General features: G+C 38.1%; 1 protein-coding gene across 16 annotated transcripts in view; it reads left to right on the top strand.

Annotated features, from left to right (window-relative positions):
• CARF (calcium responsive transcription factor) overlaps positions 1 to 17,118 on the top strand; it is an 86,874-nt gene that overhangs the window by 54,831 nt on the left and 14,925 nt on the right. For 14 of the 16 annotated variants that reach the window (XM_063648360.1, XM_054479166.2, XM_063648359.1 and 11 more), the window contains 7 exons: positions 621 to 741; positions 3,573 to 3,716; positions 5,140 to 5,373; positions 8,018 to 8,180; positions 10,989 to 11,052; positions 15,233 to 15,363; positions 15,743 to 16,112. In XM_063648360.1, the coding sequence (XP_063504430.1) occupies positions 621 to 741; positions 3,573 to 3,716; positions 5,140 to 5,373; positions 8,018 to 8,180; positions 10,989 to 11,052; positions 15,233 to 15,363; positions 15,743 to 16,112 (1,227 nt within the window). The remainder of the gene's footprint in view (positions 1 to 620; positions 742 to 3,572; positions 3,717 to 5,139; positions 5,374 to 8,017; positions 8,181 to 10,988; positions 11,053 to 15,232; positions 15,364 to 15,742; positions 16,113 to 17,118) is intronic. The other 2 variants (XM_063648366.1, XM_063648367.1) reach the window with 1 other exon arrangement.

Here is a 17,118-nt window from a genome sequence, read left to right on the forward strand (position 1 = left end):
ATACCAATATTTATTAACCAAATGTAACATTTGCTCACTATTTATAAAACAGTATAAAAACCATATGTCAGGTGGGACGCAGTGGCTCATGCCTCTAAATCGCAGCCCTTTGGGAGGCCAGGGCAGGCGGGTCACTTGAGTTTAGGAGTTCAAAACCAGCCTGGACAACATGGCAAAACTCTGTCTCTACTAAAAATACAAAAATTAGCTTGGCATGGTGGCACACGCCTATAGTCCCAGCTACTCGGGAGGCTGAGGCAGGAGAACTGCTTGAACCAGGAGGTGGAGGTTGCAGTGAGCCAAGATTGCGCCACTGTGCTCCAGCCTGGGTGACAGAGTGAGACTCTGTCTCAAAAAAAAAAAAATTATATGCCAGTAGACATTCAGTAAATGTGGTATTCACTAATTTTCTTACCATAATTATGGTACGTTTGGTAAATTTTAAAATAAACTTTTAAATTTATATGTTTGTATATTTAAGTAAGACTTACTAATGTTTTCTTTCCTTAATGCTGTGCACTTGAAAGATTTTGACATTGCCACCACCAAGTTACTTTTAATCTAGTGTCTAGAATAGATGAACACTTGAATTAATATCAATAGTTGGTTTTGGCCCACAGGGAGTAGAGCTGTGGTAATGGAGTGTCAGTATGGGCCAAGAAGAAAAGGTTTCCAGTTAAAAAAAGTCAGTGAGCAGGAAAGCAGGTCTTGTCAGCTCTTCAAAGCCACTTGTCCAGCTCGGTAAGCTTTATTTTCTTTTATTTGTTTTTTATTAAGAACTTATTTTTGAATAGCTGATACACATATTTTTATTAGGTTTATACAGTACCAAAAAGTATAGAGTGAATTCTAAGTTTTCTCTTACCCATGTTTGTTCTGTCTTTAAAGCAACAACTCTTACTGGTTTTTTGAGTCATCTTCCAAAGATATTCTGTGTATATGGATGCATATAAAGGCAGAGAGACAGAGATCTCCTTCTTTACCCCTATAAATGTTGTTGAAAATCTCAGTAAAGCTCACTAATATTTTCTTTCCTTAAACTTAAATAGTAGTGTACCTTTTTTCTTGATATGAATTCACATAGATTTATTCTCAATCTGAATGCCTATTGTGGTTATCTGCTGCACAGATATGCTACATACTAGTGTGAATGTAATGACATTCTTTCCTTTTTTTCATTCTCAGTGTATCTCAAAGCTGACTCCATATATGTACATAAAAGTACTATTTTTTAATAGCCATATAATATTCTATTTATGAATGAATTATCATTTAATTCATGTAAGCTGTGAAAGGTATTCCTTATTAGTATTATACAAAGCTGCAGTTATTAATATTGTACATATTTGTGCATTCCTACAAGTGTTTCAGTAGGAAAAATTCCTAGAAATGACATTGCTAGGGCAAAGGCTGTATCTTTTAAAAATGTTGACAAATATTGCAAAGTTGCTTTTTAGAGCGATTTTATCAATTTAGCAGCAAATTATGAGACCAACGTAGTAAGTTTTAGATAGATTAGGACTACAGAGTAGTCATTGCTCTTGGTAAGGATGAAAAATATGAACCAATGAAAGATTTTACAGTGTCCTTTATGAATGTAAATTTTTTAGACATTGAAAGTATTTTAAGACTTAAAATATATTGAAAGTGTTTTAAACTATTAAGTAAAATAAAAAATTTAAAAGATAATATGTAGTGGTTGGACTTAGTTGATCTTTGAAACACTTTTAGCGTCACATCTCATATTATAAATACCTTAGCATTCTTGGCCGAGCATGGTGGCTCACGCCTGTAATCCCAGCACTTTGGGAGGCCGAGGTGGGCGGATCACGAGGTCAGGAGTTTGAGACGAGCTTGGCCAACTGGTGAAACCCTGTCTCTACTAAAAATACAAAAAATTAGCCAGCCGTGGTGGCAGGGCCCTGTAATCCCAGCTACGCGGGAGGCTGAGGCAGGAGAATCGCTTGAATCCAGGAAACGGAGGTTGCAGTGAGCCGAGACTGCGCCACTGCACTCCAGCCTGGGCAACAGAGCAAGACTCTGTCTCAAAAAAATAAAATAAATAAAATAAAATAAATACCTTAGCATTCTCAAGAAGTTTTTAAAGCCCATTTACAAGGTTTTTCATATTTAATCCTATAATACTAACTTTAGGTAATATTTAAACCTGACTGTGAAACAAACTTTCAGTTGCTTTTTTTTTTTCCATTTAGCCTTGACTTGAAACTTATCAACTGTTTCTTAAATATAAGCAATATAAAAACTTTAGGTATAACTTGGGAGAAAACCTCTACATGTGAAGAAATAATTTTATTTTCCATCATTCTACAAGTACTTTTTGACTATCTACTCTGTGCCCAGAAACTACGTTGGGTGCCATAGGAAGGAGGGAAACCAAAAGAGGAATAAAATTTTACTTAATCCCGGGGAACGGATCAGGAAACAAAAACTAGTAGACAACATGATAGTATAGAATATAGTGTGAAATATATGATTTAACTACCTATTTAGGTATTTAAAGAAGGAATATATCCATACAAATTCATGGCAGGAAAGAAAGTACAATTTAAATTGGATGATGAAGTTTAAATTGAATTTGGGTGGCTAGAGTTAGAGGGATGATATTGTAGGTTAGGAGAACCATATAAATAAAGCTATAGAGGCCGGGTGCGGTGGCTCACGCCTATAATCCCAGCACTTTGGGAGGCTGAGGTGGGCGGATCACTTGAGGTGAGGAGTTTGAGACCAGCCTGACCAACATGGTGAAACCCTGTCTCTACTAAAAATACAAAAAAAATTAGCCAGGCATAGTGACACATGCCTGTAATCCCAGCTACTGGGGAGGCTGAGGCAGGAGAATCACCTGTGACATTGAATTATCAAGTGGATTTAAGTAATGAAAGATTGGAGGCACAGGCCTGGAAGGAGGCTATTAAAGTAATCCAGGGCCAAGCATGGCAGCTCATGCCTGTAATCCCAGCACTTCAGGAGGCCGAGGTGGGCGAATCACCTGAGGTCGGGAGTTCCAGATCAGCCTGACCAACATGGAAAAACCCTGTCTCTACTAAAAATACAAAATTAGCCAGGAGTGGTGGCACACGCCTGTAATCCCAGCTACTCGGGAGGCTGAGGCAAGAGAATCACTAGAATCCGGGAGGCGGAGGTTGCGGTGAGCTGAGATCATGCCATTGCACTCCAGCCTGGGCAACAAGAACAAAACTCCATCTCAAAAAATAAATAAATAAATAAATAAATAAATAAAGTAAGTAAGTATTCCAGGCATGAGGTGATTATGCCTTCCAGGAGAATGAAGAGAAGGCAAATCTAGGGGAAAAAAATGGTAAAATCTGTAAGTACTTAGATATTTTTACTCAAATAATGTTTACTTTTAATTTGCTAAGTATTAATACAACTGAGAATATGGCATATATTTTACATAAGCCTCTGAATACTTTACAGATAAATTGAATTTTCTCTAAGCTTGAATGCTTAAAGTAGACTTCTGGTTGATAAGATAGATTATCTTGAGATTATAATATAATGAAACAAATTCTTCTTTATCTTGTATAAAGGATTTACATTAAAAAGGTACAGAAGTTTCCTGAATATAGAGTTCCTACAGACCCCAAAATTGACAAGAAAATTATCAGAATGGAGCAGGAGAAAGCTTTTAACATGCTAAAGAAGAACTTGGTAGATGCTGGTGGTGTTCTTAGGTATGACATTTTTATAGTTCTTTTATTTTACAAATTAATTAGCTCAATTTCCAAGAATTATTTTGTAAGGGAAATTATAGTTTTCCAATTATTTCATTAAGTAATGGTTTTATAAGGTAGAGATATCAATAGTTCCCTAGATATTAAATTGATTTGCCACTGTGTAAGCCATTGAGTTTCTCAGCCCCAAGTTGTAGATAATTCAGACCAAAGAATTATTCCATACTGTATAGCATATACTCTGTATACCATATACCATGTAAAAGCTTTTTCTCAAAATGACAAAGACATACTTAATACACTTTATTATATATTTAGTACTTTGTTTTAGATACTTACTATGAGCAGAAACTTCAGCCGCCTGTCATTTTTTTAAAACTAATCTTTGATTACTTACGGCAGCCAGAAATGAATTCTAAGCCGTAAATAAAATTCCATTTCACTCCTTTTATGCTTTAGGTTTTAAATGAGAAATACTAGCATTCTTTTTTACTTTCCTTTATGTGTCAGTCTGGGTGAATAATTTGTTATTGTATAATGGATTTAAGTGTATGGAATATCGTTTTTGTGTGATCTTTAAAAAAAACTTTCAGGTATATGAAAAATAAATTGAGTCAATAATTAGATCCTTCAATGAAAGTCAAAAATATCACTAAAAAAATTAGATCCTGCAGTTTGAAGAGCATTGCATATAATTTTTAAGTAGGCATTATCAGTCATTGTAAGAATTTTATACAGAAATATCAATTAAAGCAGTATCTTACCAGATTAGTTCATTTTCCTACCGTCTACTTTTCTTTTTTTTTTTGCATGGCTCTCCAAGAGATCTGCATTCACCTTTAGTTAATTCTCTTGCTCACTTGGCCAGCAGGAGCTGGGAGTGCTGCAGAGGCAGTATGTTGAGCTCCTGTGAGGGAAGAATCAACCATAAAGTTCAATCTTGACAGGTTCTATCTTTGGTTGGAAGGATGGTAGGTGTAACAGAGAAGTGTAATTTGGGACGAATGTTTGATGAATGGGAAAATACACAGTTCAAAAGATGATGATTTACAATGTCTTCTCTTTATTTTGAGGTAAAATATACTTAATATGAATTTTCTCGTGAACCCAAAATAATACAATTAATATGAAATTTAAAATGCCATTTTCATATATACTTAAAATCCCTGTATCTCCCTCAACTGTAGGACCACAGTGAAAGTCTATAAATATTTACAAATATTTTAATTTAATTGGATATAAAGCAGATCTTAGATCATTTTAAATTTTGATATGAAATAACCATATATAATTTTTTCTTAAAGGATTAATCCTTTTCTTTATGAGTATTAACCTAAGTAATTATGATTCCTACTTTGGTCTAATAATATTAAATAATTTTAATGTTTAAATTTTAGTAATTTTAAATATTTTCTCTTACCAGGTGGTATGTACAGTTACCTACACAGCAAGCTCATCAGTATCATGAATTAGAGACTCCCTGCCTCACTTTGTCACCTTCTCCTTTTCCTGTGGCTTCTCTTGAAGAAGAGGAAACTGCAGTTAGAGATGAGAATTTTGCATTACCCTCACGTTTACATCCTCAAGTAGCACATAAGATTCAAGAATTAGTATCACAGGGAATAGAACAAGTGTATGCAGTAAGGAAACAGCTAAGGTACAATAGAAGAGCATTGTTCTTTTACATTTTTCAGTTTTGTTTGTTGCTTTAAATAATACAGTGAACGTTGGAGATATTTTCCAAAATATATGCTATCAGGGTAGATAAGGAATATAGTTTATTAATTTATTAAAATAATCTTATTTATAAACTGATCGTTTTCTAACATGCTTGGCAAGTAATGGTGTAATATGGTTTATTATAATTCTGATTACTCATTTGAGACATTCTATATTTGGATTTGGCAAATTGGACTATTTCTAAATGATGTATAAAATGAATTAGTTAATAAATACTTTTAGAGAAGAAAACCTTTGTAGAACCAAAGATTTTAAAACCTAGGCCAAGATACTATTTCAAACTATTTGAAATGCAGTTAAATTTTATTACAACACAATAATTTGGATAATTCTTCATCTAATGAAATTTTATTTGTAGTACTCTGGTCTAAGTTTTTTGATCCTCAGGAAATAATAATTATATAAGTAATTATATAATTACTTATTTTGTGTGTGCCAGGTACTGTGCTAGGCTTTTTACATGTATGATCTCATTTAGTCTTACAATAGCACTATAAAGTTGGTATATTTATCCCAATTCTACACATGAGAAACTAGAGTCTCAGAGTGGTTAAATAATTGGCTTAAGAGGCAGTGCAGAGTCAGGTGCAGTGGCTCATGCCTGTAATCCCAGCACTTTGGGAGTCCGAGGAGGGCAGATCATGAGGTCAGGAGATCGAGACAATCCTGGCCAACATGGTGAAACCCTGTCTCTACTAAAAATACAAAAATTAGCTGGGTGTGGTGGCACGCACCTGTAGTCCCAGCTTCTCGGGAGGCTGAGGCCGGAGAATTGCTTGAACCCGAGAGGCGGAGGTTGCAGTGAGCCGAGATCGCGCCACTGCACTCTACCCTGGCTACAGAGCGAGACTCCGTCTAAAAAAAAAAAAAAAAAAAAGGCAGTGGCAGAACTGAAATTTAGGCCTAACTCTATAGCCTGTGCCCATTACCATGATTTATGATACTTAGCCTTGCTCTTACTGATTATTGTGTAATCTGATCTGAATAGCAAAATAAATATAGTAAGCCCCCTCTTAAAGTCATCAATAGCTTCTTGAAAACTCCTACTTTAAGCGAAAGGAAATACAGCAGGTCCTTGAGTTATATTGTTCTGTTCAACGTCTTTTCTTTTGTTGTTTTTTTAACTTTTTTTGTAAAAGAAACAGGGGTGTTGTTTTTTTAACTTTTTTTGTAAAATAAACAGGGGTCTTGCTATGTTGCCCAGGCTGGTCTTGAAGTCCTGGCCTCAAGTGATCCACCCAAGAAGATGGGATTGCAGAAGCAAGCCACCGCAGCTGGTTCAGTGTTGTTTTCTTATAGCATTGGAGAAAATAATTTGGTTTTGTTACATGTCCTTTCACTTAAGGTCTCAGTTTCCAGGAACCTAACAATGATGTTAACTGAGAGCTTACTGTAATTCCTAGAATTATTTCCTAATTAATACATGACTTTTCTGTTTAGCAGTTTTCTCAGACATTTTATATTTATTTCCACTGGGGCATCATTAGCATAAGGCAAACATTTGGTAAAGCCATTCACTATTTACTAAACCTGAATCTTAAGAAGGGAAGTATAATACAGTTCTGCGATTTGGTCCACCAAATGTAATAAGCATATATATGTTAAATTTTATCATTTCTTTTATGTATTGATTTTTTATACAATTAAATAACAGTGCTGCCTTCTATTTCTATCTTCTTTTGTCTCTGTGTAAAATTCAAGCCCATCATATTTCATATAATATTAATTGATACTTTTGGAAGCAATGTAACATGATGTTTACGCACATAACCTGGGTATAGGCCCAAGCTCTCTTATTTACTAGGTAGGTGTATGATTTTGGGCAAATTATTTCACTTCTACAGTCCTTAGTTCTATCATCTGTAAAGTGGGAATGATAATTGTACCTATGTCGTTGATCATTAAGGGTCAAAGGAGATATTTGATGTGAAGTGTTCCATACAGTGCCTGACATAATAAGCATTAAAAACATTATTATACGTAAACTGAAAATAATGATTTCTTTAAATGCATAAAAATATCAAAGCTCAGCTGGGCATGGTGGCGCATGCCTGTAATCCCAGCACTTTAGGAGGCTGAGGCGGGCGTATCTCGAGGTCAGGAGATCGAGACCAGCCTGGCCAACATAGTGAAACCCCGTCTCTACTAAAAATACAAAAAATTAGCCGGGCGTGGTGGCACACTCCTGTAGTCCCAGCTACTCGGGAGGCTGAGGCAGGAGAATCGCTTGAACCCGGGAGGCAGAGGTTGCAGTGAGCCGAGATCACACCACTGCACTCCAGACTGGGCGAGAAAGCGACACTCCATCTCAAAAAAAAAAACAATAACAAAACTCACTCTAATATATTTAGATGTTTTACCAATGAAAATATTACATTTCTATAGTCTGCAATAATTCTATGTTGTATGGAAAAAGTTTAAGTAGGAAAATATAAATTACTTACAGAGCTATAAACCATACTTTATAGAAGTTTATACTGAAAAAGAACTTTTCTGTCTTTTGATCTAAAGGCATATTGCTAAATGGTTTATGTCTTTATTCCATTTTGTATTCTTTACAGAAAATTTGTGGAAAGGGAACTGTTCAAACCCGATGAGGTACCTGAAAGACATAATTTATCTTTTTTTCCAACTGTAAATGATATAAAAAATCACATCCATGAGGTACAGAAATCCTTGAGAAATGGAGATACGGTATATAACTCAGAGATTATTCCGGCAACGGTATGATTACAACCATAATTCCTTATTACAGAGTCTTTCTCAGCTTCTATTAATATTTAGTCTAATAAGAATGGCTAGTGTTAGGCCATATGAATAACTGCAATATAAGAAAATACAATAGGCCGGGCGTGGTGGCTCATGCCTGTAATCCCAACACTTTGGGAGGCCGAGACGGGTGGATCACCTGCGGTTAGGAGTTTGAGATCAGCCTGGCCAACACAGTGAAACCCTATCTCTACTAAAAATACAAAGATTAGCTGGGCGTGCTGGTGGGCGCCTGTAATCCCAGCTACTTGGGAGGCTGAGGCAGGAGAATCACTTGAACTCAGGAGGTGGAGCTTGCAGTGAGCTGAAACTGCACCACTGTACTCCAGCCTGGGAGACTCAGCAAGACTCCATCTCAAAAAAAAATATATATATAGCATCTTTTTCTTAAAATGTAAATACTCTGAATGTTGAGAGAATGACTAAAAGTTTTTTATTACTTTCACAAGAAGAAAAATCAGTGAATTCCCAACTCTATAATAAAAACACTGGCCAGGCACAGTGGCTTGTGCCTGTAATCCCAGCACTGTGGGAGGCCGAGGCGGGTGGATCACCTGAGGTCAGGAGTTCGAGACCAACCTGACCAACATGGCAAAACCCCATCTCTACTAAAAATACAAAAAACAGCTGGGTGTGGCCGGGCTCAGTGGCTCACGCCTGTAATCCCAGCACTTTGGGAGGCTGAGGTGGGCAGATCACAAGGTCAGAAGATCAAGACCATCCTAGCTAACACATCTCTACTACAAAAACAAAAAATTATCCGGGCATGGTGGCAGGTGCCTGTAGTCCCAGCTACTCGGGAGGCTGAGGCAGGAGAATGGCGTGAACCCGGGAGGCAGAGCTTGCAGTGAGCCAAGATCGCACCACTGCACTCCAGCCTGGGCAACAGAGTGAGACTCCGTCTAAAAAAAGAAAAAAAAAATTAGCTGGGTGTGGTGGCGTGCGCCTGTAATCCCAGCTACTCAGGAGGGTGAGGTAGGAATCGCTTGAACCTGGGAGGCGGAGGTTGCAGTGAGCTGAGATAGCACCACTCCAGCCTGGGAGACTGAGTGAGACTTCATCTGAAAAACAACAACAAAAAACCACTAATCTTTATTTTAAAATCAACATGTATTTTCTCTGTAAAAATTATTCTTACTCATTTAACAGACATTTATTGAGTACTATTGTATATATTTCCCCTCCCTTTTTTTAATAAATGGGCAAATTTAAATACAGTTGTTTGGGCCGGGCGCGTTGGCTCATGCCTATAATCCTAGCACTTTAGGAGGCTGAGGCAGGTGGATCACCTGAGATCAGGAGTTTGAGACCAGCCTGGCCAACACAGTGAAACCCCATTTCTACCAAAAATACAAAAATTAGCCAGGCATGGTGGCAGTTGCCTATAGTCCCAGCTGCTCAGCAGGCTGAGGCAGGAGAATCACTTGAATCCAGGAGGCGGAGGTTGCAGTGAGCCAAGATCATGCCGTTGCACTCCAGCCTGGGTGACAACAGCAAAACTCCATCTCAATAAATAAATATATATCCATCCATCCATCCATCCATCCATCCATCCATCCATCCATCCATCCATCCATACATACAGTTCTTCATACCTGATTGCCCAAAGTGATAATGTTGGTTCCATATGCCATTTATGGATATCAGTTTAACTCATACTTTTTTTTTTTTTTTTTGAGACAGTCTCTCTCTCTCTTGCTCAGGCTGGATTACCGTGGCATGATCCTGGCTCAATGCAACCTCCATCTCCCAGGTTCAAGCGATTCTCTTGCCTCAGCCTCCCAAGTAGCTGGGATTACAGGTTTCAGCCACCATGCCCGGCTAATTTTTTTGTTTTTATTAGAGACGGGTTTCACCATGTTGGCCAGGCTGATCTCAAACTCCTGACCTCATGTGATCTGCCCTCCTCGGCCTCCCAGAGTGTTGGAATTACAGGCGTGAGCCACCGTGCCCGACCTTAACTCATAGTTTGATATGGTAGTTTCTCCCTGAATATTAGTCATTTCTGTGAAAATTCTGCCTACTCTGAAGAGATTAATTACCCAGAAACAACTAATTACAATACAGCCAGTGATTATGCCATTAAAATCTGAGACGTAGTATCTTTTGCTTTCCTAACTTGTCATCCAAATGCAGTATCTGAAAAAATATGGATATTTTAAAAGCCAAAACTATTTCTTACAATCCATAACTCTTTGTCTTTTTTCTTTTTTTTTTTTTTTTTTGAGATAGAGTTTCACTGTCACCCAGCCAGAGTGCATTTGTACAATCATGGCTCGCTGCAGCCACAACTTCCAAGACTCAAGCAGTCCTCCCACCTTAGCCTCCTGGCAGCTGGGACTACAGGCACCAGCCATTACACCCAGCTAATTTTTTAAGTTTTTGTAGAGACTGAGTCTCACTTTGTTGCCCAGGCTAGTCTCAAACTCCTGGCCTCAAGCACCTCTCCACCCTTGGCTTCCCAAGCCTTATGGGCGTTACCCACTGTACCCAGCCCAATAACTCTTAATTATTCACTATCTAAATGTTAGAAGTAGTCCTTGTCATCTACACTTGTTGTCTAAATCCTTGCTATCTGAACTCAGGAATTTAACGTATTTGTATAGTAAAGTATACTTGTGCTTGAAGAATGTGAACAAGTGAAGAGAGTAGTTGCAGAATAAATCACATACTGTGAATAAAATATGACAGTTGTAATGACGTCTTAAGATATTTTTCAATATAAGAGTTTTATTTTTACTGAAATAAATGTTCCCATTTCAGCTTCAATGGACTACAGACAGTGGGAATATTCTCAAGGAGACCGTGACAGTTACATTTGCAGAAGGTAGGTTTTCTTGAATACCTTTAAAATATAAATTCAAATGGTGTTTAACTGGAAGGAACTTAAGATATTATCTCACCTAATCAAATTTTATAGATAAGGAAACCAGGATCCAAAGACGTAGGAGCAGCTATGTTATGGTTTATCAACATACTTCCTGCTATTTTAATTTCCTCTTATACTTTGTTTTTAATGCTTTTTTATGACTGACATTTTGAAGCTGATAACTAGCACAGTTAACTGTAGCTAATTCACTATAAGTCTGGCTAATTCCAGTAGTAATAACCCTAAGATGCCCTGATCTGGGAACTATGGTCCATTTTTTATGGTTGCTTTTTCTCATGTGTTGTTACTGCTGTGCCCTTTCAATATTCCAAACTTATTTCCACCCTTTTGCATTTCTTCTCTCTTCTGGAAATGTCTTTTTTCTTACGCATGGCAAACTCCTCTTAGTACTCAAATTGTAATCTCTTTTAAGTACATTCATAACTTCACCCCCTATATAAAGTTAAACCTCTGAATTTATTTTTTTGTTTTGGAGACAGTCTCACTCTGTCACCCAAGCTGGAGTGCAGTGGTGCGTTCTTGGCTCACTGAAACCTCAGCCTCCTGGGTTCAAGTGGTTCTCCAGCCTCAGCCTCCCGAGTAGCTGGGATCACAGGCGCACACCACCATACCTGGCTAATTTTTGTATTTTTAGTAGAGACAGGGTTTTGGCATGCTGGCCAGTCTGATCTCAAACTCCTGACCTCAGGTGATCCACCACCGTGGCCTCCCAAAGTGCTGGGATTACAGGCATGAGCCACTGCACCTGGCCAAACCTCTGAATTTCTACAATGAGCAACTGACTGATAGCATTTACTGAGCTCAGCAACACTGGCAAAAGAATAGAGCATTGGTAGGACAGGAGAGAGAATAAAGGACTTATTAGATTTGTAAAGTTGAGTATCTGAGCCATTTCAGTGGAGTGGATTGGGAGGAAGCCATATTGGGGTGATTGAAGAGTGAATGGGAGATGAGGAAGGAGTAGGGACTCCTTAAAAAGTGTACCACTTTTTCAGGAATTTTGCAATAGCAAATGGGGTTGAGGGAAGGTATTTTAAGAGTAGAGAACTGAAAAGATAGATGAAGATGGTGATGGGAAGTTGAAGAAACTTCCGTTGGCTTTCCTTTTCTCTGTAAGAGTGCTAAGGATAAGGAAAGGTTTCAAGAAGGGTGGCATGGATTTGAGGGAAATGCAAATTAGAAATTATCCTGGATAGAGAGTGAAACATTGCCAGATACAGGTGAAGGTCCAATCAAAGTTAATAGTGAATTGGTATTAGTAGAATTAGTGAGTTTCTTTTTCAGTGGCACTCAGCTTCCCGTGTATTGGTGCAGGAAAGCCATTTTTATGCCGAGTTAGGGTTTTACTGGAGGGATATGACCAAAGGACAGAGAGGCAAGAGAGTTTAGGTACTTGTGAAAGAGTGACTGAAATTATAGACCTAGGACTGTAAGCTGGATGGGGAAAGAATTTTATTAAGAAAGAGGTTGATGGATCTGAAGAAAACTGAGGGATTAATTGACTGGAGGTTCACATGAGGTTGAAGAACAATTGTAGTGAAGTACCTGAGCAAAATCTCTGGAAGAATAAGAGGTTGTAGCTGGGCACGGTGGCTCACACCTGTAATCTCAGCACTTTGGGAGGCCAAGGTAGGTGGATCGTTTGAGGTCAGGAGTTTGAGACCAGCCTGGCCAACATGGTAAAACCTCATCTCTGCTAAAAATACAAAAACTAGCTGGGCATGGTGGCACATGCCTGTAATCCCAGCTACTCAGGAGGCTGAAGGAGGAGAATCGCTTGAACCTGGGAGGCAGAGGTTGCAGTGAGCTGAGATCATGCCACTGCACTCCAGCCTGGATGACAGAGCAAGACTCCATTTCAAAAAAAGAATAAAAATCTAAAAATAAGAATAAGAGGTTGTGATCAGAGAATGAGATGTTTGAACTTGAGATTTTAGAGGTAGGATCATCCAGAGTATGATGATAGTGGTGGGTGACTACAGTAGTGAAGTAAAAGGACATTAATAATGAAGAAGCGAAGAAATGCATGAGTGCTGTTTATTCCTCTCAGTGGTCCATTGAGAAAGGACTCTTATGCTGATTTTACAGATGAGGAAGCTGAAGTTTAGAAACTAAGTTATAGGATGGGTGCAGTGACTCACGCCTGTAATCCCAGCACTTTGGGAGGCCAAGGCAGGTGGATCGCCTGAGGTCAGAAGTTCGAGACTAGCCTGGTCAACATGGTGAAACCCTGTCTCTACTAAAAATACAAAAATCAGCTGGGCATGGTGTCACACGCCTGTAGTCCCAGCTACTCAGGAGGCTGAGGCAGGAGAATCGCTTGAACCCGGGAGGCAGAGGTTGCAATGAGCCGAGATTGCGTCATTGCACTCCAGCCTGGGCAACAGAGCAAGACTGTCTCAAAAAAAAAAAAGAAAGAAAGAAACTGAGTTATATAGCATATTGAAGGTCACACAGAAAGCCAGTGCTTAAATCCATTCTTCTCTGATACTGTGGCCATTTTAAAATTAGTCAGTTGTATTATGGAAGCAATAAATATTCACTGATAATTAGGTTTTCTCTTTCTGTTTTGAGACAGGGTTTCACTCTGTCACCCATGGTTGAGTGCCGTGGGACGATCTTGGCTCATTGTACCCTCTGCCTCCCAGGCTCCAGTGATCCTCCCACCTTAGCCCCCCAAGTAGCTGGGACTACAGGCACATGCCACCACGCCCGGCTAATTTGTGTATTTTTACTAGAGGCAAGGTTTCACCATGTTGCCCAGGCTGGTCTCAAACTCCTGGTCTCAAGTTATCCATCTGCCCTGGCCTCCCAAAGTGCTGAGATTACAAGCGTGAGCCACTTTGCCTGGCTGATAATTAGTTCTTCACTGACTTAAAGAGATGAATATATTTGGGTTAACATATAAGAATTACATGAGAATGATTCAGATTCCCTACAATTAGTTTAAATTTGAGATACTAAGAAAACAGAGTTTTTATTTTTATTTATTTATACCAAAATGAGTTATTGAAATAAATTTAATGCTGTTATCATTAAAGACCAATTTTTCCAGGTATTGTCCTAGTTACTAGGGCTACAAAAGGTGAATTAAGTTTGGTGTTAATTGAGAAGCTCCTTAGATTTCACACTTCTAGAGAAGTTTAGTATAGTCCAGCATTATAGTACGGAGAACACACTAGATTCGAGTTACAGATATAGCATCTTTCAAGGTAAAAAAAAATATATATATATATAGTTGTGCCTCTGTATCTATGGGTTCTGCATCCATGGCTTCAACAAACCGCTGACCAAAAATATATTTTTAATTGGATGTATACCAAACATGTACATATATTTTTTCCCTGTTATAATCTAGAGATGATTTAAAGTATATTGGAAGACTTCTACATTGTATTGTGTATTATAGGTAATCCAGAGAGGATTTAAAGTTTGTGGGAGGATATGCTTAGATTATATGCAAATACTATGCCATTTTATATCAGGAACTGAGCATCTGCAGATTTTTATTTCTGATGGAGGTCCTGGAACCAGTCTTCCATGGATATGGAGGGACAATCCCATTCTAGATCTACCGAATTAAAATTAATGGAGGTTAAACCTAGGAATCTATATTTTCTTAAACATCCCTTAGAGATTCTCATTATGTGCCAGGTTCTGCAAATAGTGGGCTACATCAGCAGTCCCCAGCCTTTTTGGCATCAAGGACCGGTTTTGTGGAACACAATTTTTCCACAGACCCAGGGTGGAGAGTTGGGGGGATGGTTTTGGGATTAAACTGTTCCACCTCAGATCATCAGGCATTAGATTCTCATAAGGAGTGTGCAACTTAGACCCAAGAATCTAATGCTTCTGCTGATCTAACACGAGGTAGAGCTCATGCAGTAAGACTTGCTTGCCCCGTGCTCACCTCCTGCTGTGCAGCCCAGTTGCTAACAAGGCACAGACTGGTAGGGTCAGGGACCCTTGGGCTAGATGACTTATTGAAGTCCTTTGCAAAACTTTGAAATTATTTCCTATTTTAGTTCTTATAGAAAGGGTTGTAATAAAGTATTTTATGACTTCATAGAAGCCATAAAAATTATTTTGTTTTAATAGTTTCTTTAATATAATTTAGGAAATTCACCAGGAGAATCATTCACCACCAAAGTGGAAACAAATCAGACTGGGGGTTCTTTGTCTCCTGAGCCAACCCACTTGCTCTCCTCACTCTCCTCATTTCAGCCCAAAATATTTACACAACTACAGGTAGGTATCCAGTAAAATATCCAAATTTGAGGTCCTTCTCTTTATTCCTCCATTTACCTCTTCTTCTCCTAGGGATTTTAGAGAATTGTTACAGAATTATAATAATGATCAAATATGTTTTCATTGTTAATTTCCTGATCTTTTTGTTTCTTGATTTAAGATAATTCAAACAGTATGTTTTTTAAAAGTTTAAGGTTGACTATGAATGCAATAAATTTAGTTGTACTACTTTTCCCTTGATTCTTTCTTCATTTAATAATTATTTTTAACCGTACTCTTTTTATTTATTCAGATTTTTTGTCAAAAGAATAGTATATCCTATGAGAATATCATACATAGGAAATTCAAACATTTTGATGTACTCTTTTTGGTTTAAAAGGGTTTGCAGTTACAACCAAGGTTCACCTCTCCTGAAGAATCACCAGCTGTGATATCAGTAAATAACCAGCCGTCCTCTAGTCCTTCAGGACTTCTGGATACAATAGGAAGTGCTGTAATGAATAATAATTCTCTACTGCTTGGTCAAAGTCATAGCCTTCAAAGAGATACATGCTTAACCCAAAACAATAGTACTGCCTCCACCATGGGTAACCTTCCAGAACCAGATCAAAATCTAGTTGCAATGGACGAGCTGGTAGAAGTTGGAGATGTTGAGGATACAGGGAATCTGGAAGGAACTGTTCATCGGATTCTGTTGGGAGAAGTGCAGACTATTCCAATACAGATTATAGACAACCACTCAGCTCTTAGTAAGTTGAAATCAATTTATGATGTTATTGTTGTAACCTTTGTGGATTATCATCACTATATTATACTATAGATAAAACTATTTTTTTTACCCAGTGGGTCTGTGATATTATATAAATGAAGCAAAATTATGAAAGAGAAGGAGGAGATTTCATTAGCCTGGGTTTCAGAACTTTTAACCTTAAATTTTCTTCTTATTATTTCTAATTATTTAGTACCATAGAAATTACTTATTCCCTAATTACCTGTTTTCCATGGAAAATCTGTGGTAATATGAAACCAGGAAGGTCATTTTAGAGTACATGAAAAAATTAGTAGGAAAAAATTAAACAAGGAAAAATATTTTCAGGCAAAGGTTATTATGGAAGAATTGATGTATGCACACATAGACAAAGAAAAATGAAATGAAGTAGGCATATATAAAGGTTAAACGGAAGACTTTCATTTTTGGTTTTTTGTTGTTTTAAGACAGAGTCTCATTGTGTCACCCAGGCTGGAGTGCAATGATGCAATCACAGGTCACTGCAGGCTTGACCTCCTTGGTTCAAGCGATCTTCCCACCTCAGCTTCCCAAGTAGCTGGGACTACAGGCACATGCCACCATACTGGGCAAATTCTTTAATTTTTTTTTTTAAGACGGGGGCTCACTATGTTGCCCAGGCTGGTCTCGAGCTCCTGGGCTCAAGCAGTCCTCCCACCTCAGCCTCCCACTCCTCACGCAGTGAGCCACTGTGCCTGGCCAAAAGGAAGATTTGGCCAAATCAAAATAAATGTTGAGTTGAAAGGGAACTAGTAAGACTTGGGCATTTAGGTTTAGCCCAGGACCTTGTTACCTTCACTTTATTACTAATCTCTCAACATAGAAGTAAACTCTGTTAACTCCTACTTTATCTGTTACTTCTTTGCACACAAATTGTTCTGGATTGGGCACTTCTGCGGGAAAAGATTTGTAGTTTGCTTTGAAGAACAAAAGTTTTCACAGAAGTTATTTTTAGAATATAAAATATT

This window comes from Pongo pygmaeus, chromosome 11 (genome assembly GCF_028885625.2).
Source record: "Pongo pygmaeus isolate AG05252 chromosome 11, NHGRI_mPonPyg2-v2.0_pri, whole genome shotgun sequence".
In the NCBI taxonomy this organism is placed as follows: Eukaryota; Metazoa; Chordata; class Mammalia; order Primates; family Hominidae; genus Pongo; species Pongo pygmaeus.